Source organism: Mauremys mutica, chromosome 1, assembly GCF_020497125.1.
Source record: "Mauremys mutica isolate MM-2020 ecotype Southern chromosome 1, ASM2049712v1, whole genome shotgun sequence".
Lineage (NCBI taxonomy): Eukaryota > Metazoa > Chordata > Testudines > Geoemydidae > Mauremys > Mauremys mutica.
This window is the reverse complement of record NC_059072.1, coordinates 143,373,128-143,389,191: the sequence shown is the minus strand read 5'-3', so window position 1 is coordinate 143,389,191 and position 16,064 is coordinate 143,373,128. Positions and strand designations below refer to the sequence as shown.

The window sequence follows — 16,064 nt, the reverse complement described above, 5'->3', positions numbered from 1 at the left end:
GTCACTACCGGTTCCGCCACCCCTGCTGCTACCAGCAGATGGAGAGAAACCCTGACAAGAAAACACACTTTTTATTTGAAGGTGCAGGACATTGTTTTAAAATGACTCCAAAGCACAGGTACAAAAGCATTTTTCATCTAGTGACAAACCAGCGTGCAGGTTAGCCTGACAGTAATGTTAATTGTTTAATATTTACACCACAGCTCATATATATAACCCCACTTAAATGAAATAAATTACAATAAGCAGCTTTGTTCCCAGCTTTCCTTAGACCAGAAGACTGTAATACACACTGTAATTGCTGGAAAGAAGACCAGAGCAACTATAAGACAGCCACAAATACAAGTACCACAAACTACCGAGCAGCCCCAAGTGTAAAAGTAACAGTTCAGGAGAAGAAGTCTCAAAGTATGAGTTCAAGGAAACAAAATGATTAAAAGGAGAGTAACTTAAATGGGACTTAAGTACATGCTTAAAATTAGTACAAGCTTAAGTGCTTTCCTGTAGCAGGCCTGGAGAGGTCTGACAAAGGAGAAACGAGAAAGAGGAGGAAGGGGGTGGAAAACACATTGAGAAGGATCAATTGAAGAAAAGGTGACCTGTGCCAAGTGGCATTTGATTCATTATACTTGCTGTGGACATATTTCATTATTATGAATACGTAAAGATCTTAATCCCTCCGTGTAAGGAAAAGTAACTTCCCTAAAGTTTCACCTGGCATCTAGAATTTGATCTAACACAGGCTGTAGCCAGCTGTGTTGGCATCTAGGTTTCTGGGCAGATAAGCCTTCTGTGGATGTCTTAGTCCAGTGTTCTGGCCGCACTACTGGTCTTGTTATGTACCTGATGAGTAGAGCTAGCTGAAAATTAAAAAAAAAATCATTAAAAGGTGTTCCTTTTTTCATCCAAAAAATATGTATTTTGAAATGTTTTGACCAGTTCCACTGGTGAGTCACAAAGGCAGTGACAGATCCAACCCATCCACTGCATGTAAAATCTTTCTGCCAGACCCTCTCGAGAGCTGTTGGAAGGCATTGATTAAAGTAATATTTCCAGCCCCCCGTCCCTATCTAGCCACCAGGGGCGGCTCCAGGCCTCAGCATGCCAAGCGCGTGCTTGGGGCGGCAAGCCATGGGGGGCGCTCTGCCGGCGCCACGAGGGCGGCAGGCAGGCTGCCTCCGGCGGCTTGCCTGCGGAGGGTCCGCTGGTCCCGCGGCTTCGAAGTCGTCGGAGGCAGCCTGCCTGCCATGCTTGGGGCGGCAAAATCCCTAGAGACGCCCCTGCTAGCCACTTCTGCCAATGGGGTGTTATTGGCGGAGCCCTAGAATTTCCAGGCTGAAGGTAAAGGCTGTTGAAACATATTTTGTCAGTCTCAGAATTCAGGGCCCCATTTTATTTAGCTGGTCCCTTGGACCCTTCTACCCCCTTTGCAGGATGTGGCTTGTTTTCTGCATGAGGATGATGATTTTATACAGGGGAATTCTCTCAGAGTTAGCATGCTCTGTTTTAACCCTAAAAAAGACAGACAGTTCCTCACAGTCTAACTGCCCTGGAATAGTATGGTCATCATTACCATGGCTTTCTATGGTGGTAAGACAGATTCTATAGTTCAGTGTTCTTACTCCGCTCAAAGTCTATCTAAAAATTAAGGTCTATAAGATCATTTATATCCGTGTTGTGTATGATTAATTTCTATTATGTCTTATTAATCTCTTCAGCTATGTTTGAGAGTGGCATTTTTACCCAGGGTCAGTATTCTATATTCCTGGACCAGTGCCCTCTTTTGGGAGTGTTCATACTGCTTCAATTTGTTGGCATCAAGAGCCAATTCCCTTCAACTAGAGACCAGAGAGTCAACCTCCTGGACTTCTTTTGAGTTTATATATTGCTCAGCCTCTGGGGATTCTGACTGTTCAATTAGTTTCGGATTCTAGATTCTGGGTAGCATTTCCCAGATCTTTCATTATAATTTATGGTCTGTGAATAAGTCAATGTCCATGCTAACTATTTTCTCAGCTAATTTCTTTCCCATTCTTCTTCGAGTGATTGCTCCTATGCATTCCAGTTAGGTGTGCGCGCTGCACGTGCACGGCATCTCGGAACTTTTTTACCCTAGAAACTCCGGCGGGCCGGCTGGGCGCCCCCTGGAGTGGCGCCGCTATGGCGCTGAATATATACCCCAGCCGGCCCGTCCGCTCCTCAGTTCCTTCTTACCGCCCGTGACGGCCAGTTGGAACTGTGGAGTGCTCTTTGTCCTCCACAACCCTAGCTCTCGCTTCTTGTTTGTATATAGTTAGCTTAGTGATTAGGTTTTACAGTTTATTAGTTAGGTAGTTAGTGTTAGATAAGGTAAAAGGGGGGGGTTCCCCCTTTGCCTCCCCCGGTGCGGGCTCATGCCCAAGGCACCGGGCTTTAAGCCCTGCGCAGCGTGCCAGAGGCCTATGCCTGTCGGAGACCCGCACGACGCCTGCCTCCGTTGCCTGGGCGAAGGACATAGAACAGATAAGTGTTCGCTCTGTTCCACCTTCAAACCGCGAACTCGAAAGGAGCGGGATATCTGCTTAAAGCAGCTCCTGATGGAAGCGTCGCTCCAGCCCCCGGCACCGTCCGCGCCGGCACCGCGAGCTTCCTCGGTCCAGAGCGCACCAGCGGCACTGAGCCGCTCAGGCTCCGCGGCACTGCAGCCTCAGAAAGCAGCTACGAAGTCCCGGCACCGCTCGCTTTCGCCTTCAAAGAGACATAAGCTGGCGAAGGCGCTTGCTAAGGCCCACGCCGAGGACTCGACGAAAACGATTGCGCCACCTGCGGCCCCCGCGGTGGCCGTGCACAAGTCGTGCACCGGGCCTCTGACTCCGGCGCCGCAAGGCCCGTCGAGTCCAGTGCCGCCACGCTCCCCGGTACCGTCCGTGGTTGAGCCCCGGCTGCCTTTGACGCCGGAGACATTCTCTGAGGCGTGTGAGCTGATTCAGCTCATAGAGGCACCGAGCCTCCGGCCCCCGGCACCGCCGGTGCGGGCTGTCGTGTCGGCGGGAAAGCCGGCCAGAATGACCCGGCCGCCCTCTCTGGACAGGCGACATGAACGGCACACCCGGTCCCGGTCACGTTCCCGGTCCCATGGCAGATCTCCGTCCCGTCGTTCGCGATCTCGGCACCGTTCGCCATCGCGGTACCGATCGCCGTCGAAATGTCGGTCGCAGTCCCGGTACCGCTAGTCATCACGGTACCGGTCGTACTCCCGGCATCGCACGAGATCCAGGTCGCCATCACGTCGGCACCGGCTGAGGTCTCAGTCCCGGCACCTTTCCCGACACCGCGACTCGCGCGGGCGCTCCCGGCACCGCAGGTCTCAGTCTAGGTCGAGCTCTCGGCACCGGTCGGGCTTCCGGCACCGGTCAAGCTCCCGGCACCGATCGAGCTCCCGGCACCGCGACGGACATCGCTCCCGGTCGCCATCCCGGTTCCGAGTGGAACAACATCGCTCTTCACTGACATCCGGGCACGGACTGCCTTATTCGGCGGCGCACTCCGCCAGTGCTTCGGCACCGCCATGGCCATCCCGCCCCGCATCGGTCACTTCCGGGACGGAGGGCTACGGACACCTGCCACCCACCCCACAGGGCCACCCTCAAGGGGCACAGCCGTGGGGCTTCTGGGTTCCCTGGGCCCAGTATGAGGCTCAGGGGGTGCCTTTCCCCCCGAGAGCCCCGGCGTCCGAGCGCAGGGTACCAGAGGCGACAGTCAGCCGACCGGCCCCTTCGCCACCAGGTGCGGGTTCCATACCACCTGAACCCCAGGGGCACGCACAGCCCGACCCTCCTGACGAGCAGGCACCGGATCCTTCGTCGGAAGCGGTCATCCAGGGCTTATCCTCCTCGTCCTCACCCGACGAGGCGGTGGCCGGGGCGGCGACCAAGGAGCCTCCGCCAATAGACTTGAAGGCGCACCAGGACCTACTTCGCCGTGTGGCGGCGGCTATGGCTCTACTGATAGCGGAGGTCCAGGAGGACGAGGACCCCATCACGAATGTAGTTGGGGCAGAAGTTCCAGTGCGCGTCGCACTGCCATTCGTGCGCACAATTCAAAAGAATGCCACCACACTATGGCAGACGCCTGCGTCCGTTCCTCCTACGGCCCGTGGGGTTGAACGCAAATACTCTGTCCCTCCCACGGGCTATGAGTATCTTTATGCTCACCCGACCCCGGATTCATTGGTCGTCCAATCGGTCAATGATAGGGAGAGGCACGGCCAGCCTGCCCCTGCGCCCAAATCTAAGGACGCGCAGCATATGGACCTACTGGGCCGTAAGGTCTATTCCGCTGGCGGTCTGGAGATGCGGATCGCCAATCAGATGGTCCTCCTCGCCAGGTACGTCTTCGACATTATGGCGTCCCTGACGAAATTTACGGAGCTCCTGCCATCAGCCTCCCGACAAGAGTTCGCGGCGATGTTGGACGAGGGAAGGAGAGCATCTAGGTCCTCCATCACGGCCGCCCTCGACGCTGCGGACTCCGGAGCTCGGACCTTGGCCTCTGGCGTGACGATGCGCCGCATCGCCTGGCTGCAATCCTCCACCCTGCCGCCGGAGGTCCAATACACTCTACAGGACCTGCCGTTTGACGGGCAGGGCCTTTTTTCCGAGAAGACGGATTCTCGGATCCAGACCATGAAGGACGGCCGTATTGCAATCCGTACTCTAGGGATGCACACGCTGGAGACGCAGCGCAGGTCTTTCCGGCAGCAGCCCTCCCGGCCATTCTATCAGCAGCGATATCGGCCATACAATAGCCGGCGACGGGCCCAAAATCGCCGTCGTCCTTCAGGCAACCGCCGTAACCAGGGCCAGGCCTCGTCCAAGGCCCCTCAGGGGGCCAAGCAGGCCTTTTGATGGGACGCTCGAGGACGGCCCATCACTCTCCCTACCGGATCCTTCCCCGTTATTTTACAACCGCCTTTCCCATTTCTTTTCGGCGTGGTCCCAAGTAACATCAGACAACTGGGTGCTTCAAACGGTCCAGTCGGGATACTGCCTGCAATTTGTTTCGCCCCCACCTTCCCACCCACCCTCCCTGTCCCTCTTCAGGGACCCCTCTCACGAGCAAGTCCTCTTACAAGAGGTTCACACTCTGTTGAGCGTGGGTGCCATAGAAGCAGTGCCTCAAGACAGGCGGGGCAGGGGATTCTATTCCCGTTATTTTCTCATCCCCAAAGCAAAAGGGGGGCTACGTCCTATCCTGGACCTTCGTGAGCTGAACAAGTACCTGCTCAAGCCCAAGTTTCGCATGGTCACCTTGGGGACCATCATTCCCTCTCTGGATCCGGGAGATTGGTTTGCCGCCCTCGACATGAAGGATGCCTATTTCCATGTCGCAATCTATCCTCCCCATCGTCGTTACCTCCGGTTTGTGGTGAACAACACCCACTACCAGTTCACCGTGTTGCCGTTTGGACTCTCCACCGCCCCGAGGGTATTTACCAAATGCATGGCGGTAGTGGCCGCAGCCCTCCGGCGTCGTCAGATACACGTCTACCCGTATCTCGACGACTGGCTGGTTCGGGGTCAGTCCCGACAACTCGTGATGGACCAGATAGCAGAAATCCTGGCTCTCTTTCAGCGACTCGGTCTTCTCATCAACGCCGAGAAGTCCACGTTGATCCCAGCACAGCGAGTGGAGTTCATCAGAGCAGTCCTCGACTCCACGGTGGCCAGGGCCTGTCTCCCTCGCGCTCGACACCAGACGATGGTCTCCATGATCCGAGACCTCGTCTCCTTCCCAACCACGACGGTGCGCTCATGCCTCCGCCTCCTGGGCCACATGGCTTCGTGCACATATGTCACAGCGTACGCGCGGCTCCACCTCCGCCCGTTCCAGTCTTGGCTCGCGTCGGTGTACCGGCCTCATCGAGACCCCATCGACATGGTGGTCACGGTCACCAGGACGACCCTCGAGTCCCTCCGCTGGTGGCTCGACCCGGAGGGTGTGTGTGTGGGAGTCCCGTTCCACCCTCCTCGCCCATCCGCTACTCTGACTACGGATGCCTCAGCGCTCGGTTGGGGAGCTCACCTGGGCGATCTTCACACCCAAGGTCTGTGGTCGCCGCAGGAGCTCGCCCTGCACATCAATGTCCGCGAGCTGCGAGCGATCCGTCTGGCCTGTCGCACCTTCTGCGCTCGCCTGCAAGGCCGCTGCGTAACAGTGTTCACGGACAATACTACAGCAATGTTCTACGTGAACAAACAGGGCGGGGCCCGATCCTCCCTCCTCTGCAAGGAGGCGATGCTCCTGTGGGACTTCTGCGTGACCCACTCCATTCACCTGGAAGTGTCCTTTCTTCCGGGAGTGCAGAACACGCTGGCCGACCATCTCAGCAGGTCGTTCCTCTCCCACGAGTGGTCCCTCCGTCCCGATGTCGTCCACACAATCTTCCGGAGGTGGGGATTTCCCCAAGTAGACCTATTTGCCTCCAGGGAGAACAGGAAGTGCCACCTGTTTTGCTCATACCAGGGTCGCTCGCCAGGCTCCCTGTCGGACGCCTTCCTTTACCCCTGGACGGATCGCCTCCTCTACGCCTTCCCTCCATTCCCGCTCGTGCACCGAGTGCTCCTGAAGCGTCAGAGGTACAGAGCCACCATCATACTCGTAGCGCCGGCCTGGCCGAGGCAGCACTGGTTCACCCTGCTGCTCGAGCTCTCCGTTCGGGAACCCATCCCCCTTCCGTTGTGGCCGGACCTCATCACTCAGGACTTCGGCAGACTCCGCCATCCGAACCTGCAGTCCCTCCATCTCACAGCTTGGTACCTGAGTGGTTGACCCACGTGGAGAGGGGCTGTTCTGCAGCAGTCCAGCAGGTCCTACTTGAGAGCCGGAAGCCTTCCACTCGCTCCACTTACCTAGCGAAATGGAAGAGATTCGCACTCTGGTGGGATCAACGAGGTCTCAATCCGTTTGTAGTCCCGGTCCCTACCATCCTGGACTACCTCTGGTACCTTAAGGAGCAAGGTCTTGCGGTCTCCTCCTTGAGAGTTCACCTGGCGGCAGTGTCCGCTTTTCGTCCATCCGTAGAAGGTCGGTCCATCTTCTCGAACCAGATGGTTTCCCGCTTTCTCAAAGGCCTGGACCGCTTGTACCCGCCGGTGCGGCGTCCTACCCCGACCTGGGATTTGAACCTTGTGCTGGCCAAGCTGATGGGTCCCCCCTTCGAGCCCTTGGCCACGTGCTCCTTGCTCTACCTCTCCTGGAAGACGGCCTTCCTTGTCGCCATTACATCAGCAAGACGAGTTTCTGAGCTCCGCGCTCTGACGGTTAGCCCGCCATACACCGTCTTCCATGGGGACAAGGTGCAGCTTCGCCCTCATCCGGCCTTCCTCCCGAAGGTAGTGTCAGCTTTCCATCTCAACCAGGAGATCTTCCTTCCGGTGTTCTTCCCGAAGCCGCACGCCTCGCCTCGGGAGCAGCAGCTGCATACCCTCGACGTCCACAGGGCGCTCGCTTTCTACATCGAGCGGACTAAGCCCTTCCGGCGTTCGCCCCAGCTGTTCATAGCGGTTGCTGACTGCATGAAAGGCGATCCGATATCCTCCCAGCGGATTTCCTCATGGGTTACAGCATGCATTCGGACCTGCTACGAGCTTGCTCGCATCCCCCCGTGCCGACTCACCGCCCACTCGACGAGGGCGCATGCCTCATCGGCTGCCTTCCTGGCCCACGTTCCGATCCAGGACATCTGTCGAGCGGCCACCTGGTCTTCGGTCCACACCTTCGCCTCCCACTACGCTTTGGTGCAACAGTCTCGAGACGACGCAGCCTTCGGCTCCGCGGTGTTACACTCCGCCACGTCTCACTCCGACCCCACCGCCTAGGTAAGGCTTGGGAATCACCTAACTGGAATGCATAGGAGCAATCACTCGAAGAAGAAAAGACGGTTACTCACCGTAGTAACTGTTGTTCTTCGAGATGTGTTGCTCCTATCCATTCCAGACCCGCCCTCCTTCCCCACTGTCGGAGTAGCTGGCAAGAAGGAACTGAGGAGCGGACGGGCCGGCTGGGGTATATATTCAGCGCCATAGCGGCGCCACTCCAGGGGGCGCCCAGCCGGCCCGCCGGAGTTGCTAGGGTAAAAAAGTTCCGAGATGCCGTGCACGCATGGCGCGCACACCTAACTGGAATGGAGAGGAGCAACACATCTCGAAGAACAACAGTTACTACGGTGAGTAACCGTCTTTTTTTTTCTGGCAAAATCAAAGACTTTTGTGTTATTATCAGTATTGTGTCTCTACCTTTAAATCTGTCTTCAGAAGATCTTTCAGGTGCCAAATCAGAGAAGACAATAAAGGTATAAAACACACATTAGTTAAGTAGTTTTAATTAACCAATTACCTATGCCACCTTTCTCATGGTTCCTGTGCCTCTGTTCCTTAGCTAAAGTACAGAACTGGAGGAGAATTGTAAATGTACAAGTTTCATTAGCAAAAATAATTTGAGAGAATTACAGAAAACAAAATAAAGCAGGTTATTTGGTAGGGTCTTTTCACAAAATTAAAAAGAATGAATTTGACAAGGAAAGTGAAAATCTGTCAATAGGCAATAGACCAAATCAGTTACTCCAAGTCTGACAGTCTTGTTACATAAAGAAACTATCCTATTCTAGGTAAATCTGGGCTGGCAATTTTTGTCCCAACCCAAGAATTAAGGATTCCCTTAGATTCCCAGACCTTTGTTGATTTACCAATTAAGTTTATATGCCAATTATATTATGGGAACATCCACAACATTTCAACCGATGTAATGCTAAAGTTAGAGCTTAGGAATTTAGTCAGTTACCTATGCTGAGCAGCCTGAACACATGGAAAAGGAGGTGACCCAGTGCTCCCTCATCTGCACAAAAGGTAAGGGCATCTCTCCAAATTCTGTTTTACTGCTGAGACTAGAACCAGCAGGGAGGGCAGCAAAGGGAGGGAATTTTCAGCATCTCCCTCAGTCCACAGCTAACACGATATGCTCAGATACAGCCAGGTAAAACAAACCCTTGGGTGTGAACTGGTACCGAGGACTCTCTGATTAAACACCGTGTATGCATGTTATACTGCACTGCCTCTAATTTCACATCCACAATAAGGACCAAGGACAGCTAAAACTCTATCAAAATTCACTCCAGCAAATCCTTCAAAAGGAGCTTGCAAGTGGACAGCAAGAACCGCCTGCTGCTCCAGCACACGACCCTGCCTGAAGTTCCCTGTATGTGAATAGCAAAGACTGTGTCTATGTGCAGCTCAGAAATCCCCAGACCACTGCCCCTCAGTGTGGGCAGCTCCACCCAGTAATGAACCATTCTTGTATCGGCCTCTTTTTTGTTTTTTCATTCATTTTTCTTTGTTTCTTTTGTTTTGTTTCATTCTTTTAGGTTTTTTGTTTCATTCTGTATTCACACCTTCATTCCTTCATGTATCATGTTCCTGCGTTTCCCTCACTGTTCTGAAGGAATTCTTTGTCCTAAGCCTCTTCAGTCCAATGCTGCACTCAGAGGCGTAGCTTTGTTTTTCAGCTTTAGCGTCTCCTAGGTTTAGCTTTAGAGTCTCCTAGTGGCACATGAGGCAAACCATTTTTCCCACTGCTGTCTGTCCAGAGCAAGACGTTTGACTCCATTGTAAGTTATCTCCATGATGGCAACATCATTTTCAATCATTCTGATCAGAAAATTAGATGTATTTCCAGTTGAAATCTGTGACAATGGAATTCTCTTGAGTTCTATTGTTCTTCTTTTCCAGGCAGTGAGGTTTCTTGGGGGCATGAACAGCAATGGATTGTGTCTCCATTGCAGATACAAGCATCTACCTGGAGGAGTCGCTGTGCTGTAGTTTTTGAGTCATAAGTGAATCTGAATTAATGAAGTGAAAAATAGAGGGTAGAGGCAGATCTGTCCGAAAGATGTTTGAGAACTGCCACAGAGTTAAATGCAGGATGGGAGTGATTGGGGTTTTATTGTCAGGATTATTTTCCCTTTGTTCTACACAATCCTGAGATACAATATACTTGTGCCCCAAAAGACATCTGGTTTCATTCTCTCTGCAGACAGTGAGTGCGTCCTGCACAGCACGCTTGCTGCAAAGTTTGACCTTCTCCTTTCAGACAGGTCGCTTCCCACCATTGCCTAAGCTCCCTGAATGATAAGAACCAGCCAACTGAGAAATGGGGGCAGACAGGGGTTTAAAACAGGATTACCAATTATAAATATTGAAACAAATCTGTGGCACCCAAGGACTTCCCCGTTGTCACTCTGCTGAACTGCATGGCCCCTCAGGGCTGCACTGTGACTGTGCGCATAGGAGTTGGCTTCTCCTACCCCAAAACCCCAGGCCTCAATGACTGGAGCTAAAGGAGATTCTCCACTAGCTGTGAGCAGTATAGGGCCTACAACTAAGTACTTCTTATTCCATCCAACAATGTCCTGCAGTGCACACATACACTAGACAGATGAGTACAGTGCTAGTGGTGTTTTATAATTGGAATGATTCACATTTGCTCCCTGCACCCCTTTAGCCACCTTGCTGTTATAGGGATGAATACAAACCACAACATGCATATGACCAATGAATAATTTACATGGTAGTTGCCACATTGCAGCAGCCATTGTAAGTACTCTGGGTTCTCTCCAGCCTAGAGTGACCATCTGTCCCTTTTTAGCTGGGACAGTCCCTTTTTTAAGCCCTGTCCTGGCTGTTCTGTCTTTTTTTTGGCAAAAGTGGGCATTTGTCCCATTTGCTCTTGTGAGTGTGCTGCACGGGGAAGTGGAGATGGTAGCCCTGCACAGGGGGACAGGCAGTGCTCAGGTAGGGGGCAGGCAGGGCACCAGTGAGCAGCGACAGCCTCGCACGGGGGACAGGAAGGACTCAAACAAGCAGCGACAGCCTCATGCTGGGGGCAGGCAGGGCTTGAGCGAGCAGTGGCCCCAGGCCTGCATGGGGAGAGTGGCTCAGGTAAGCAGCTTGGGCCAGCCCCTTGCAGTGTCCTATTTCCCTTTGGGAAATATGGTCACCCTACTTCAGCCACAACCCTGTGGCGCCTGAGTCCCCTGAAGCACTTCCTCCTGCTGAGACACCTGTTGCCTGTTCCTGATAGTGGGACCTCTCCCCAAGTGTGATTTGTATTCAATGGCCCCTAGTTAACAGGGGCCAATAATATGTACTATGGTCCTAGTCAAACACCTGGAACATTAGATCCCTCACCCTGCATGGAACTTACTGTGCTCCACGGCAACACCCTTTCTGTCTCTAGGTGTTTATAGAGCACCAGCACCGTAGAAACCAGGCAATGTATTAAGAGGCCTCCTCTCATGGCCAGTCGCTCCAGGGGGCTCTTTGCTAACCTCTCTGTCCACAATGTAATTAAGTAATCAGAATGGAACAGGTAAATCAGAAAGGTCTTCACAGGCTATTCGTGCTCTGGAGAAGAACATTTCCTCATTTGTGGTGCAGACTGATCCAGTCTCTCCGGTTTCAGTTATGCCAGGAAGAGCAATAGCTCCAGCATGGCCATTGTTGATGGCAAGATGCTCTCAGGCTTCATCCCTTTCAAATCATCCCTGCGAAAGGTAAAGGATGGGAGTGACGTGAATAAACCACCCTGGGACAGAGGGGATTATGGGCTGTTATACCCTGGGTTGGGTAAAAGGAGAGGACCAGGCCAGCCAAGCAGTGTTCTGAGCTATGCGAGCATTCACTGGAGCCCACCTGGCTCAGGACACATTGCCATCCCCTTCATTCCAAACAACCAGTAACCTACTTAATGAAACAATCATTATACTCAAGCTGTGTGTGGATTTCCTGTCACACTGCTGCAGACTAGCTTAGACGTGTGTGAGTGTGTGTGTTTGCTTCTATTCTCCCCAGCGAAGGACGTGGTTGATCATGTCATCACATGGCTATTTCTGCAGGATCTGGGACACCTCTTATGTTTAATGCTTGTTAATAATGGAGCCTCTTTCCCATTTCCTTGTTTAAAGCTTCAGGATGATCATGTGATGATGCAGGTGGAAATCAACAACAACTGTGTCCTCTTCTACATGGAGAACACAAATTCAAAGAGTTTAAACAGTTGCCTTGTGAAAATTTTTGGCAAGGTGGGAGCCTCATGTATTTGGAATCTACCTCAGTAGGTCTTTGGAGAGAAATTAATATTAAAAGAAAACATCTAATGCTCTTCATGAATGGAAAATCACAGCCAAGCTTGGCTGTAAGACACTGGAACTATGTTGTGTGATCTTTTGATCTATATGATGTGACAAGTTAAGTTTAGGCTCTAGAATGCATATTATGATATTTTATATGTACCATTTTGGTTCCAATATTTCTACTTCTTATCACTTAAATCTCTGTTCTTCATTAAATAAACTTATACTTAAGAACGAACATACTAGGCCAGACCACTGGTTCATCTAGCTCAGTATGGGATAGGGTACAAAGTGACCTAGACGAATTGGGCCAAAAGAAATCTGAAGATGTTCAACAAGGACAAGTGCAGAGTCCTGCATTTAGGACAGAAGAATCCCATGCACCGCTACAGGATGGAGGTCGACTGGTTAAGCAGCAGTTCTGCAGAAAAGGAATTGGGAATTACAATGGATGAGAAGGTGGATATGAGTCAACAGGGTGTCCTTATTGCCAAGGAGCATTGTCAGCAGATTGAGGTAAGTGATTATTCCCTTCTATTCAGCACTGGTGAGGCCACATCTGGAGTATTGTATCCAGTTTTGGTCCCTCCGATACAGAAAAGATGTGAACAAATTGGAGACAGTCCAGCAGAGGGCAACAAAAATGATTAGGGGGCTGGGGAACATGACTTATGATGAAAGGCTGAGGGAACTGGCCTTATTTAGTCTGCAGAAGAGAAGAGTGAGGCGGGATTTGATAGCAGCCTTTAACTACCTGAAGGGGCTTCCAAAGAGGATGGAGCTAGGCTGTTCTCAGTGGTGGTAGATGATAGAACAAGGAGCAATGGTCTCAAGTTGCAGTGGGGGAGGTCCAGGTTGGATATAAGGAAAAACTGTTTCACTAGGAGGGTGGAAGCACTGGAATGGGTTACCTAGGGAAGTGGCGAAATCTCCATCCTTAGAGGTTTTTAAAGCCTGTCTTGACAAAGCTCTGGCTGGGATGATTTAGTTAGGGTGGGTCCTGCTTTGAGCAGGGGGTTGGACTAGATGACCTCATGAGAGCTCTTCCAACCCTAATCTTCTATGATTCCATCCCTGACCATCATGGCTAATAGCCATTGATGGACCTATCCTCCAGGAATGTATGTAATTCTTTTTTGAACCCCATTATAATTTTGGCCTTCACAACACCCCCTGGCAACGTGTTCCACAGGTTGACTTTGAATGAGGTGAAGAAGTACTTCCTTTTGGTTTTAAACCTGCTGCCTATTAATTAGTGTGTGAAATTAAAAAAATCCAATATCTGAAAATGAAAAATTAAAAAGTCATCATGTTTCTATTTGAAATTGTTTCATGAAAAGGAAATTTCTTTGACATTTGCTGTCTTCAAAACAGCAATTATGATGATTTTTTTTTATTTTAAAACTATTTGATCAGCTCTCCCTTGCTTTGCTTGTCTCTTGCAGGAGTTAGTATATTTCTTCCTAGCAGAGGAAGCTTTTGTAACAGACTCTTTGGTGAATACAGGAAAGTGCACACACGTGCATGTGCAAACACCCACCCTGATCCAGAGAGATTTGTCTCAGGTGTGTGTTGAAAAAAAGGGTCCCAACATTCTCTTATGTGAGATACAGAGATTAATCCTTGTAAAACTCAGACTGAACCACAGAATCTCATCTACACAAGTCTCATATTCCCTCAGGGCCTGAGTGAGGAAGAAAGTGGTTTCTCTCTCACCACTCATTTCTCCTCAGGCAATGTCGTTCCTTCCTCCCCTCTGTGTAAACTCTGCTATTAGGTCCATCACACCTGTGCACTCATAAAAACATACAACTGTAAATAGAACTGTGAAACCCCAGTAATTTGGCTCTAGGGGTGTGTTCTATCTCTGACAGCTTCAAAGTGAGAAAAATTCACACCAGCACACTCATCTGTAGTGCAGGAGATCTGAATTCAAATACCTTCTCCACCTCACATAGAGTGGGGGCTAGAACCTGAGCCTCATGTCTGTGAGGTGAGTTCCCCGACCTCCATCTCTGAACACTGCACGGGGCTGACAGACTGAGTGATCTGTCAGCCCTGGGGCAAGGAGGGGGCTCCAGCTGTGAACCCCACGGGGGCTGACAACTGGAGCTGGAGATGAAATGTGAAATAGCAGCCATGGAACTGACAAGAATGTCAGTTTAACGGCTGGTAGGCTCCCTGCTGTGAAATTGAACCTTGTGCTTGGCTCACAGCTTGGGCTGTCAGCCTAAGGACAGAGCGGGGAGGGGGGGAGCACCATCTGTGAGCCCTGGGTGGCTGTCAGCGCCCCACAATGCCCCACTGCACTCAGTGCAAGTGCTTCAGGTGAGGACACACATCACTGGCAAAAGGAGGGTAGCGTAGACACCAACAGACGATTTAATTACTAAGGTGGCTGTAGGTCGACCTTATTTAAGTTGATTTAATTTTGTACTGTAGACAACAAGGTTGTGAATTCAGATATTATGAAAGGAACACAGACCAACAGCCTTCTCAGCCCCAGCATGGCCGCCATGATGGGCCTAGTGAGGAAAGGTGGGAGAACTTGATGGAATATTTGGTGATATTGGACTTTTGAAAGGAGATCCAGTACAAATAAACTTAAAAAACAATACTGAACATGTATAAGTGTATTTACACCTTGTAGGTGACCCTGCCAGCAGGTAGGGGAACTTGGGGGACAACTACTGCACTGGTGGGATGCAAAATAAACTTTATTAAGAAAATGCAAAAACAGGGAAAATTCAATAGTGAGGGGTATGGGGTTTGTTAAGGTAGACAATTGGGGAGGGGTTTCTTTTAGTAAATAGTATAGGGGGTTTCAATAGTGGGGTACAATACAGTGGGATACAATACAGTTGGTAACCAATTAACACTGAAGTATAAATGTAACAGGTAGCTAACAATTTCTATGTAAAGGATGTGTCACAGCAGCATATAACCAACTAACAGTTATGGGTAAAAAGTGTTAAATAACCAACAACTCTAGGTAAAAATGTGTCACAGTGGTGTAAATGTAAAATGTGAGGTGTGTTAGAGAGAAAAAGGGTAACCAATGGGGTTTTATGCTAGATTTCAGCAATACAATTGAGGTTTGGCAGCAGTAGGAGCGGGGTGAACCCGTGGGGAAAGGGATTAAAAAGGAGAGAGAGAGAGAGAGATAGGGGAAGAGAAGCACGTGGTGAAGCGGAGACCAAAGTCAGAGGCACTGCAGAGGGAGATTTAAACTCAGGGAGACGCAGAGAGCAGACAGGCTGTAACAAGTGACTGGGGAAGCCCCGGCGGGGGGGTGAGGGAGGCTGGTAGCGGGAAGATAGACGTAACCACAATTATACAGAACACAGCAAAATCTTATCTATGATCTAACTTAACCAAGGCCTGGTCTACACTGGGGGGGGAGTTCGATCTAAGGTACGCAACTTCAGCTACGCGAATAGCGTAGCTGAAGTCGAATACCTTAGATCGAATTACTTACCCGTCCAGACGCCGCGGGATCGAAGTCCGCGGCTCCCCCGTCGACTCCGCCACTGCCGTTCGCGGTGGTGGAGTTCCGGAGTCGACGGGAGCGCGTTCAGAGTTCGAACTATCGCATCTAGATTAGACGCATCTAGATATGATCCGGTGGACATAGTGTACTTAGATTTCCAGAAAGCCTTTGACAAGGTCCCTCACCAAAGGCTCTTATGTAAATTAAGCTGTCATGGGATAAAAGGAAAGGTCCTTTCATGGACTGAGAACTGGTTAAAGGACAGGGAACAAAGGGTAGGAATTAATGATAAATTCTCAGAATGGAGAGGGGTAACTAGTGGTGTTCCCCAAGGGTCAGTCCTAGGACCAATCCTATTCAATTTATTCATAAATGATCTGGAGAAAGGGGTAAACAGTGAGGTGGCAC

At 51.0% G+C, this 16,064-nt stretch overlaps 1 protein-coding gene across 1 annotated transcript in view; it reads left to right on the top strand.

Annotated features, from left to right (window-relative positions):
- The first annotated feature begins 3,974 nt into the window (after positions 1–3,974).
- LOC123347658 (antigen WC1.1-like) overlaps positions 3,975–16,064 on the top strand; it is a 105,608-nt gene continuing 93,518 nt past the window's right edge. Inside the window, exons 1-2 of the mRNA XM_044984931.1 lie at positions 3,975–4,025; positions 4,644–4,830. Of these exons, the coding sequence (XP_044840866.1) occupies positions 3,975–4,025; positions 4,644–4,830 (238 nt within the window). The remainder of the gene's footprint in view (positions 4,026–4,643; positions 4,831–16,064) is intronic.